This window comes from Sus scrofa, chromosome 9, assembly GCF_000003025.6.
Source record: "Sus scrofa isolate TJ Tabasco breed Duroc chromosome 9, Sscrofa11.1, whole genome shotgun sequence".
Classification (NCBI taxonomy): domain Eukaryota; kingdom Metazoa; phylum Chordata; class Mammalia; order Artiodactyla; family Suidae; genus Sus; species Sus scrofa.
Window position 1 is genome coordinate 4,258,079 of NC_010451.4, and position 12,096 is coordinate 4,270,174.

The window sequence follows — 12,096 nt, forward strand, 5'->3', positions numbered from 1 at the left end:
TTTTTTTTTTTTTTGTCTTTTGTTGTTGTTGTTATTGTTGTTGTTGTTGTTGATATTTCTTGGGCCGCTCCCGCGGCATATGGAGGTTCCCAGGCTATGGGTTGAATCGGAGCTGTAGCCACTGGCCTACGCCAGAGCCATAGCAACGCGGGATCCGAGCCACGTCTGCAACCTACACCACAGCTCACGGCAACGCCGGATCGTCGACCCACTGAGCAAGGGCAGGGACCGAACCTGCAACCTCATGGTTCCTAGTCGGATTCGTTAACCACTGCGCCACGACGGGAACTCCCCCTATGTTTTCTAATGTCCATTGCATACAGTTTGTTTTAGGACACAGAAGCTATGCATCCGCTCTCCATGGCCGTGGACAACCTGACTGGCCCCAACACGGCCTCCTTCACTCTCTTGGGCATCCCTGGACTTGAGCCGTACCACGTCTGGATCAGCATCCCGTTCTGCCTCATCTATCTCGTGGCCATCGTGGGTAACAGCATCCTTCTCTACCTCATTGCAGTGGAGCACAGTCTTCATGCACCCATGTTCTTTTTCCTTGCTATGCTGGCTGTTACTGATCTTGTATTGTCTACCACCTGCGTCCCCAAAACTCTTAGCATCTTCTGGTTGGGTCCCCAGAAAATCAGTTTTCCTGGCTGTCTCACACAATTATTCTTTCTGCACTACAGCTTTGTTCTGGACTCGGCCATCCTGATGGCCATGGCATTTGACCGCTACGTGGCCATCTGCTCGCCCTTGAGATACACCACTATTCTAACCCCCAAGACCACTGTCAAAATGGCTGTGGGAATCTTCTTGAGAAGCTTCTGTGTTATTGTCCCATGTGTTTTCCTTGCACATCGTCTCCCCTTCTGCGGGACACGTGCCATCCCTCACACGTACTGTGAGCACATCGGTGTCGCCCGGCTGGCCTGTGCCGACATCGCCGTCAATATCTGGTATGGCTTTTGTGTCCCCATCATGACGGTCGTCTCAGATGTGGTCCTCATTGCTGTCTCCTACGTCCTCATCCTCTGTGCTGTCTTCCGCCTCCCCTCCCAAGAAGCTCGCCAGAAGGCCCTGGGCACCTGCGGGTCCCACGTCTGTGTCATCCTCATGTTCTACATCCCAGCGTTCTTCTCCATCCTTGCTCATCGCTTTGGACAGAATGTCCCTCGTGGCTTTCACATCGTGTTTGCCAACCTCTATGTCATCATCCCACCTGCCCTCAACCCTGCCGTCTACGGAGTGAAGACCAAGCAGATCCGAGACAAAGTCATTCTTCTGCTCTTTCCTAAGAAGTCCTATTGATGTCTGCCTGAGGTCTAGGAGGCAGGGGACTGCAGTTTTGACCTCTTAGTTATTTTAGGCAGAAGTCTTTTCTGCCGCTTCAGTCACAAAGAAGTTAAAATTTTAGTCTAGGAAATTATATATATATATATATATATAATGTGTTATATATATAATGTGTTATACATATTTATATTTATATATATATATAATGTGTTATTTACATAACACATTATTTCCAGAAACTGAAAAATTGCAATTCCTGTTGAGTGCTCTAGGGTAATACAAAATTTTAAATGAAAATAAAGTGATCAGTATCTCTTTTTCTTTATAAATATGTTTCTAAATAATCCGATTTTTTTTGCAGATTTATACATCAGAGTAGCTTATGTATCATAATAGCATAAGACGTTTCTAGCCTGATGGCTCTGTGAGGTTCTGAATTTTTACTTTGGTTACTTCAATGCATGTCTGCACATCATCAAGTATACATTCTGGCAGGTACTGGGGGCATGTAATGTTCATTTAAGGCATGAATGGCAAATAATTATCAAGTTATTAAACTCACGGTGCAGGTGTTTATTTTGGACTGAGGATGGAAAAACCAATGATGAAATCCAAAGATCATTTTTCACTCACTCCTGAGAAAGCCAAAGGAGATGTTTTACGACAGACAGAAACAAACCAAAATGTTAAAAGCAGTGCCTTTGGAGAGAGGCTATCAGAACAAAACATCAGATTAGGTGTTCAGGAAATCCCTGCCTGAAAGAAATTGCAATTTTTCTATGAAAAATGGAAATCATGAGAAGTCAGTCAATTAGGGAAGGGAGGGTGTTATGATCCAGGCAGAGGAGATGAGAGACCTATACACTGAAAACTCTAAGACATTGATAAAGGGAATGAACAATAAACAAATTCAGGTTGCTCCATTACCCTAAAATAGAGCGTTCTTATGAAACCTTTCATAAGTCAAAACGGTGTAAAGCAAAAATTACCTTAGGACACATCTTGCTGATGGATGCATAAAATAAATTGATAGAATGCATAAAGGATCCCTGACATAGTTCCAGGCTCTGAGGGCTTGATGCTGAGATGCTGAGGGTAGTTCCCAGGGAAGGAGTTTGGTGATGCCACTTTAGCAGCTCTGGGTGTGCACTGCCTCTATAACAGCTGGTTGAAAAACAAAGGCTGACTTTTTTTTTTTTTTTGCTTTTCATCTTTTTTCATAAAAGCTATCATTCTCTTCAGCTTTCTTTCCATTGGTGTAAATAGTTACTAATAAAATCTTCCATAAAAGTGAAATGATATAAAGCAGATACTCTAAAAGTAGGGGTATCAGTACATGGAAACGTCTTGGATTGGGAGAATTAATACTGTACAAATGCTCACATGACCCAAAGCAATCTGCAGACTTAATGCAATTCCTGTCGAAAGTCCAACGGCATTTTTCATAGATATAGAAAAAGTAATCTTAAAATTTGTGTGGAGCCCCCAGAGATCTGAAGATTCAAAGCAATCTCACAAAAGATGCACAAAGCTGGCAGCATCACACTTGCTGATTTCAAACTATGTTACAAATTAATAGGAATCAAAACAATATGGTGATTATAGAAGAGCATAAAAACAGGCACGTGGATCAATGGAACAGAATAAAGATGAATATGATGGACAGTGAGGGAGCAGATGGAGTGAACACACACATACACGCACATGCACTTACACACAGTAAATGTGTGACAGGATGGGTGTGTAAATTATGTGTTGTGGTAAGTAATTTACCATGCATATCTAGATCAAATCGTCATGGCATACGCTTTAAATATATCCAGTTTTCTTTGTCAGTTATACCTCAATAAAGCTGGAAAAAAGACAAGCAAACATGTATGGATGAAAAAACCGTGGTCTGCTTATTTTTGGAAAAAAGCCTGAGGTATTAGAACATGTAAAGACCCAGAGCTGAGAAAAGGCTCAGTGCATTAAGAGACCTGGAAACTGAGGGGGCGGGGTGGGTTTAGGGAGAGGGAGACGAGAAGGTGAGATTGAAGACGACAGAACAATCTAGGTTATTTTCAGGAGTTTAATATTCCAGGAAAAATGGAAAGCTGAGGAGTTTTAAGCACGTGGCAACAAAGCTCTGAATTGTGCTATAAAATATTATTCCTATGTCTTATGTCTTGGGACAGGGTTTGTGATCGTTTTGGGGGTGGTGGGGGGAGTGGCCACTGGATTTAACGGCCACCCTATCCTGCCCTCTCATGTGCACGATAACCCTTCACAGGTGGGCAGCCTGTTTTGACCCGTCACCTGCCTGAAGAAAAGGAAAAGCCACCTTCAGTGAGAACTGGACCAAAAAAACATATTTCCATGGGGCTACCTGGTCCTTGAGAAGCAGCTCTGATTCCATATGCTGTACACACACCTAAACGGGAGTCCAAGCAATTGACAGGGGCCCAGTTCACATGCACAAAATATGAGAGGCGGCATCAGGAAATGCTCACTTTCATTCTTTAATCATTGAATCTCTGGGTCTTTGTTTTAAAAGTAACAATTTCAAGGGAAACAAATTGTTATCTGCATAGTAGCAATGGAGCAGTGAGACTTGCATTTTGAAATGAGTATAATAATATTAATATTAATAGTATTTCTATATGAATCCAATGGAAATCATTCCCTGAGTCCCTAAAATACTATTTTTATTGCCCCAGGCTATGGAAATAGACAGCGGATTCAGGAGATATTTCAGAGGGAAGAGCAATACACTGTGGTTGAAAAAACTGCATGTGACTGGTGAGGTTGACATGGGCTGAGCGTGGGAGCCTTGAACGCATAGCTTTAGGGGGTAGTGACTGTGGTTTGGGACACAGTGGTGTTGACCACAAGTGGGATGTGTAGCCAAAGATGTTCCCAAGAGGCATTTTGATGCCCACAGGCCCATTCTCACATAGCCCCGCAGAGGAAATACTGGCCACGATTCATTCACTCTGACCTCAGTGCCAACCAACGTTCCTGTTTTCTGGTTTGCATGCTCTCATCCACCTTTATACTGGTCCTCTAGGGAAAAGGAGGGGCCCGCACCCCCCCCCCCCCCGCAGAGCTCTTGCACGCAGATGTCAGGGCCTCACTCTGAAGGGCAGTAGGAGACCCTCCTGAAGGGGCCGTGTAATTCCTAAGGCAGGTGCACCGTGAACCTGCTGGGGTGCTAAGCATTTTCACAAGCACTGTCCTAATTTTTTGGTCCTATTACATAATCGTGAGACATGGGGGCTATCACAAAACTTCTTCTTTCTTCTTGTCCCCTGAGAGTGAGAAGAGAGGGTGCGGGGGCCCCTCAGGCCCATTTATTTCTTTCCCACAGTGAATGACGTCCAGGAGAAAAAAATCAATAAATCAGCAGGGGATCAGTCTGTCTAACTGTTCCTTCTTTTCACCGCCACTTATTTTTTGGGTGCGTCTGCCCCTCTCGCAGATATTCTGTGTCTCTCACCACAATCCTTCTGCTGCCCATTGGCCCCATTCCCAAGACTAGGTGAGTGCGGGCTGTTTGAAGGGGCTTGGCTGGGACTAGGATTTGCAGAGAAAGAAAGGGTGGGTGGAAAAAGCTCAGGGCCCCGTTTTCCAGGAGCCATGGTCTGAGCCCCATAACGTCCTTTCCTGAGCACTGTCACTTATTAGCGGAGGTCAAGGTGACCTGTACTGGGACACGGGCTCCATGAACTCAGTGCCAAATGATCAGATAAGCAATTGCACAGCTGGCTTAAGAAAGGCCATGGCTGGGAGTTCCCACTGTCGCCCAGCAGGTTAAAGATCTGGGGTTGTCTCTGCAGTGGCACGGGTTCTATCCCCAGCCTGAGGCAGTGGGTTTAGGATTTGGCCTTGCAACAGCTGCAGCAGAGGTCACAGCTGTGGTTTGGATTCAATCCCTGTCCTGGGAAATTCCTTATGCCGTGGGTGCAGCCAAAAAAAAAAAAGGAGTGGCCATGGAAAGTGCTGTTCTGGGAATTTTTGACAGATATGTGACAAGGACCCATAGACTCAACTGGGGAGTGGATTTAAGTATGCAGGTGGTCTTGTTATTTTTTATACTTCTGTCTATTTCTGTTCTCTTTTTCACTGTGTGGTCTGATGCTTGTGAAAACACAGATGATATAAAAATATAATCTGAGATAAAGGATAAAACTAATTATATGCTCACTATGTTTCAGACACCACACTAAGGGGTAGTTTGGGGGCGTGTCCTCTTTTGTCCTGAAAATAACTAATTCGATGTTTTAGGCCTTTCTCAAAAAATGAGGAATTCAGGGATCATATATAGTCCATGTAAGCTTGACCAAATTCGGACAGACAGTAAATTATAGAATTGCGATTAAAGTGCGTAGCCCTGTGGCTCCACTGCATACAGTGCATACACTATGCCAATGTTTTATTGAGATATTACAGGGACCTGTGCATGTGTGTGTGTTTGCATTCATCATAATATAAAAATCACATTTAATAAAATCAGTACTAATTAATTCATATTATCTAAGACCTAGTTCATATTTATTTTTTAATTTTTTTTAAGATTTAACTGTGGAAGTCCTTATTCTCCTTGTTTAGACCTCGCTCGTATTTAATTTTCCCCAATTATATGTTATCTTCTAATCCTGGGTTATTTAAACAAAGTCCATCCAGAATTACATTTGGTTGTTCCTTGTTTTAAATTTACTCTAATTTAGGAAAGTACTTTCCTCCTCCAATACCCTGTCCTTTTTTAATAGCACCAACTCATGGAAAATACCAGACTGTTTTGCAGCTCGCCCCACATTGTGGATTTGTCTGACTGTAGAGTGACTAGCCTCAGATTTCACTCTGCGTGCCCATGTGCGTGTTTATAAATCTGTTGTACTTGACCTCATGAAAATACAAAAACTATAGAAGACCTTTCCTCTCATACGTACAAATAAAAGATGACTTCAGACAAGCTGGAAGAGCTGGGATTCAGAGCATATGATTTCAGAGTGTTGATGTCACGTATTGTTTAAGTGAGTGAGCAGAGCACAAGAGGGCTTCACCACTCAAAGGCTGCACAGCCTAATCAGATCGCCCCTGTAGGTAACAGGTGAATTCTAGGCCCCCAGTGGATAAGAGGCCTGGATGACGGCGCGTCCAGGGAACACAGCTACTCAGCTATAAAGGGCTGGACTGTGGCCCGCCGTCGGAGCTCTGCCCTGAGTTCCCAGAGCCCAGGCCGTAGGAATTACAGAGGCACCTGGGGTGGCTGTCAGGAACACGATTTTATTTACAGACAAGAGAAGGTCGGAAAGAAAAGAACATTTAGTTTCTCTTTAGCAAAAGCAGAAGAGCGGAGACACTAAGTGTCGGCCTGGGAGGTGGAAGGTACGGTGATCTGGGTCTAAGAATAAGAATATGATGAACAGTGAGGGTGCAGATGGAGTGAACACCAGGGTTGGCCTTGCCGGGTTGGAATCCGGGCTACGTGGGCATCACAAGCTTCCTCTTAGCTATGAACTTGGGAGTCCCTGGCCTTGCTGTGTGGTTGGTTCTGTCAGGATTGTAAATCACTTTCTGTGTGGATGCATTCCTGGAGAAGGAGGGAACTTTAAGAACCTAGTCATTTTGTGTGTGCATAATGTTCCTTATTCATGACTTGAGCAGCTGAGTCACAAACAGCCCTGTCCAGCAAATGAGAATCTGCTGCTCAGCCTCCTCTCACCCCTCCCCTCCTCTCCTGGTCTAAAGGGAACAGCCCGCCTTTGTCCCATCTGGGAAGGGAATCATTTTTTAATACAATTTTTAAAGGTTACACTCAATTTTCAGTTCTTTCAAAATATGGCCTGTATTCCCTGTGTTTTATAGTTTTATAGCTTATAAATACCGCCTAATACCTAATACCGCCCACCCCCTACCCCTATGACACCCCTTCCCTCTCTCTCCACTGGTAACCACCTGTTCGTTCTCTGTATATGTGTGTGTTTCTGTTCTGTTATAGTCACTAGTTGGTTGTACATGTTTTTCGATTGCACGTGTAAGTGATGTACGGTATTTGTCTTTCTCTGACTGATTTCACTGAGCACGATGCCCTCCAAGTCCATCCACGTTGCTGCAAATGCCAAAAATCTCAAGAACTTGTCTTTAAAAGATTAACCCTCAGAGTCAAGATGTGGGGACCTTGCAAAGAAAATGGCAATGACACGATTCAGTCATGGAATATTTTCTATGTGTTTTCCTTGTGCATGTGTGTGCAGGGTATATGCATGTGAGTGTATGTGCACACACGTTTGCAGGTGTGTATGTGTGTGTAAGAGAGAGAGTGGGAAGAGGAGTTGATGTTTGTGGAAGATTATGGTGGGTAAATACATGATGGTAAAATACAGGAAAGAATGAAAGTATAGATCAAGATATGCTTGAGATACTCACGACTAATAAGCTCCCTCTCTCTCTCTCTCTCTCTCTGTGTATCTAAGAGACTATGTGTCCTAGAGTATGTGTGTCTATCCAACAGAATATGTACTTACAGAGACATAACTCTTCTTTCGGACAGAAATCTTGACCACTGGTGTTCTTCAGTCCAAGGGATTAGGATATTACACAACAGCAGACTGTAAAGAAAGATAGAAAACTATCTTTTTGGAGGAAGAAGGACTCACGAGCCTTGACTATAGAAGCATTTAAAATTTAAATTTAAATGACACCTGTGTTCCAGCAGAGTGTAGTAACTCAGGAAGAGTTTGTTGAAATGAATTGGGTGTTTGAAGGGAAAAGGAGTGTAGATCTCACAATCTAAGGAGCGCAGTCGCCAGGTAGCTTGAAAAGAGTGAATGACTGCCCTGGGGCAGAGACTGATATTCAGCAATGACAGAGCAATCCTATATGAATCAACTATGTCCATAAAGTCATACAGACTAAAACCCACCAACCCAGGAAAATTAGGCCCTGTAAATTGTTAAGTTGTATCAGGGATATACTGCATAAAGAAATCAGGGATTGATGCCAATATGGAAAGCTGCCTGGCAAAGGCTGGATAAGTGCTAGGAGTGGGATTGCTGGATCATAATGTAGTTCCATTTTAGCTTTTTGAGGGATGTACATACTGTCTTGCAGAGTGATTACACCAATTGACATTCCCACCAACAGTGCAATAGGGTTCCCTTTTCTCCACACCCTCTCCAGCAATTACTGTTTGTAGACCTTTTGATGATGGCCATCCATTCTGGCTGGTGTAAGGTGTTACCTCATAGTAGTTTTGATTTGCATTTATCCTGGACTGGGTGATGTTGAGCATCTTTTCATATGTTTTTGGCCATCTGCATGTCTTCTTTGGAGAATTATCTGTTTAGATCTTCTGCCCATCAGGTTGTTTGTTTTTTTGATATTGAACTGCAGGAAGTATTTGTATATTTTGGAGATTAATCCCCTCTCAGTCGCTTCACTTGCAAATATTTTCTCCAATTCTGTGGGTGGTCTTTTTGTTTTGTTTATGCTTTCTGTTTCTGTGCAAAAAGTTTTAAGTTTAATTAGGTCCCATTAGGACCTTAAATTAAATTAGGTTTATTTTTGCTTTTATTTTCATGACTTTAGAAGGTGGATCTGAGATGATATTATTGAGATTTATGTGAAATAGTGTTCTGTCTATGTTTTCCTCTAAGAGTTTTATGATCTCTGGTCTTACATTTAGGTCTCTAAATCATCTTGAGTTTATTTTTGCGTATGGTGTTAGAAAGTGTTCTAATTCCATTGTTTTGCATGTAGCTGTCCAGTTTTCCCAGAACCACTTATTGAAGGGACTGCCTTTTCTCCATTGTATATTCTTGCCTCCTTTTTCATAGACTAGTTGACTGTAGGGGTGTGGGTTTAACTCTGGGCTTTCTATCCTGTTCCACTGATCTATATTTCTATGCCAGTACTATGATGTTTTGATGACTGTAGCTTTGTAGTATAGTCAGAGAAGAAAATGAATACGAATTGGAAGGGAAGAAGTAAAACTGTCACTGTTTGCAGATGACAAGATACTATACACAGAAAATCCCAAAGATACTACCAGAAAACTGTTAGAGCTCATCAATGCGTTTGGTAAATTTGCAGGATGCAAAATGAATGCATAGACATGTACTGCATTTTTATATACTAACAATGAAAGATGATCAAGAGAAACTAGGGAAACAATCACATTTATCATTGCATCACAAAGAACAAATCCCTAGGAATAAACCTACCTACTGAGACAAAAGACTTGTACTCTGAAAACTATAAGAAGTGGATGAAATAAAGCAAAGTCACCTTATTTTTAGGGGTGAGTAATGATGAGTGGTTTGAAGTGAGAGTGACTCAAGTGACCCTAACTTTACCACCCTCTGTCCTCAGCTTCCAGGACTTGTGCCATCCTGATCCACCATGGTCATTTTCAACCTGAGCAGTTCCAACCCAGGATCCTTCATTCTCATGGGCATCCCAGGTCTGGAGCAGGCTCATGTATGGATTGGGATCCCCTTCTGTATCATCTACATTGTGGCTGTGGTGGGAAACTGCATCCTTCTCTACCTCATTGTGGTGGAGCGTAGCCTTCATGAACCCATGTTCTTCTTTCTGTCCATGCTGGCCACAACTGACCTCATCTTGTCCACAGCTGGTGTTCCTAAAACACTCAGTATCTTTTGGCTTGGGGCCCGAGAGATCACATTCCCAGGGTGCCTTACCCAAATGTTCTTCATCCACTGTAGCTTCGTCCTGGATTCAGCCATCCTGATGGCCATGGCGTTTGACCGCTATGTGGCCATCTGTTCTCCCCTGAGGTACAACACTATCTTGACCCCCAAGACCATCATCAAGATTGCTGTGGGAATCTCCTTTCGAAGCTTCTGCATCATCTTGCCAGTCGTATTCTTGCTCACCCGCCTGCCTTTCTGCAGAACACGCATCATACCCCACACGTACTGTGAGCACATCGGTGTCGCCCGGCTGGCCTGTGCCGACATCGCCGTCAATATCTGGTATGGCTTTTGTGTTCCCATCATGACGGTCGTCTCAGATGTGGTCCTCATTGCTGTCTCCTACGTCCTCATCCTCTGTGCTGTCTTCCGCCTCCCCTCCCAAGAAGCTCGCCAGAAGGCCCTGGGCACCTGTGGGTCCCATGTCTGTGTCATCCTCATGTTTTATACACCTGCCTTTTTCTCTATCCTCGCCCACCGCTTTGGACCCAATGTCTCCCCCACTTTCCACATCATGTTTGCCAACCTCTACGTTGTTATCCCACCTGCCCTCAACCCCATGGTTTACGGAGTAAAGACCAAGCAGATCAGAGATAAGGTCATAATTTTATTTTATACCAAGGGTACCAAATAGTGTTCCACTGAACACTGGAAAAGATTGGATAAGTTTATACTGTATATTATCGTAGTAAAAAATTGACAAAAGCCAATGCTATTTAAAGTGAGAGCGCTCTACACGTGATTTTGCATATTAGGAAAATGGCATGACCCACATGAAAGACATGGTTCTCTGTATAGAAAACTCCTTGACAGCCTGATCCTCTGTGGACTATGAAATTTCACAGGACTTGATGAAAAAGGAGAGAAAAACAGAGAGCCAAGTTACTCTAAATAGAAAAAAGCAGTCGAAATGCAGAAATGGAGATTTGCATTCGTGGAGAGAGAAGAAAGACTGAAACTGAAAATAATCAGTGAGAAAAGGTTCACTGAGAGGATTAGGAGATGGTTATGATAGTATCAGTTCTAATTATTGTCCGTGTTTGTTTCTATAGTTCCTGTTAAATGTCCCATGCCCCACACCGGGAAGAGCCTTTCCGTATAAGCCTGTTTAAGCAATGAGTTCTCTTTGCAGCCCTGCAATGGGACCGAGAGAATATATTTATCAGTACCAGGGTTGTTGGCACCTGTGCCGGAAGGAAAAAGTTGCTTCTAGGCTCCAAGATACCTTGAGAAAGTGAGCTTCCGAGAGAGAGCCTGGGAGAACGTGACCCTCCGAAATGACTGGAGATCTGAGAAAAGGGCTGGACTTCCCATAATACATGGTGAGACCTCAAGCCAGTTCATTTGTGTACTAAAGTAAAACAATACCAGCAATAATGGTAATAACCCCATTGGCCAGAGGACTTGCGGAGTTCTTACCTGCATAGTGTCTTTCCTTGATTAAAAGAGGGAATCAGGAGTCCCCGTCGTGGCGCAGTGGTTAACGAATCCGACTAGGAACCATGAGGTCGCGGGTTCGGTCCCTGCCCTTGCTCAGTGGGTTAACGATCCGGCGTTGCCGTGAGCTGTGGTGTAGGTTGCAGATGCGGCTTGGATCCCGCGTTGCTGTGGCTCTGGCATAGGCCAGTGGCTGCAGCTCTGATTCAACCTCTAGCCTGGGAACCTCCATATGCCGCGGGAGCGGCCCAAGAAATAGCAAAAAAAAAGACAAAAAAAAAAAAAGAGGGAATCAATTACAAAATAAATTCCTGTGGTGAGGCGTGTGGGTGAGAAGGGGAAAACTACCATGAAGTAACACATTCAAAGTGAGATGCGCCTGGACTTCTTCAGATTTAGAATTGAGAAAACACTGTACGCTGGAATCAAAGGAAAATGTAGGGTTCTCCCAATAATTTTCTGAAAATTATTCATCTGGAAATTATTGAATACATGCTATACTACGTATTTGGGCTATAGTATACTCTAACCTTTTGGGATATGAAGATGAATAATATGGAAAAGGTTCAGCCTTGCTTCCATGGAACTTACTTTTCAAGGAGAGTGACAAACAAGAGGCAAGTAAAGAAATTAATACATTTCTTTCGAATTGTAACATAAGCAATAG

At 43.4% G+C, this 12,096-nt stretch overlaps 2 protein-coding genes across 2 annotated transcripts; both read left to right on the forward strand.

The window, feature by feature from the left end:
* On the forward strand, positions 361-1,308 carry LOC100516817 (olfactory receptor 52H1-like). Its single transcript, XM_003129448.1, has one exon. It carries the CDS (start codon positions 361-363, stop codon positions 1,306-1,308), a length of 948 nt encoding a protein of 315 aa, XP_003129496.1.
* Positions 9,667-10,626, forward strand: LOC100516987 (olfactory receptor 52H1). The gene has a single exon (XM_003129449.2). The coding sequence runs from the start codon at positions 9,679-9,681 to the stop codon at positions 10,624-10,626; it is 948 nt and encodes a 315-aa protein (XP_003129497.1). The 5' UTR covers positions 9,667-9,678.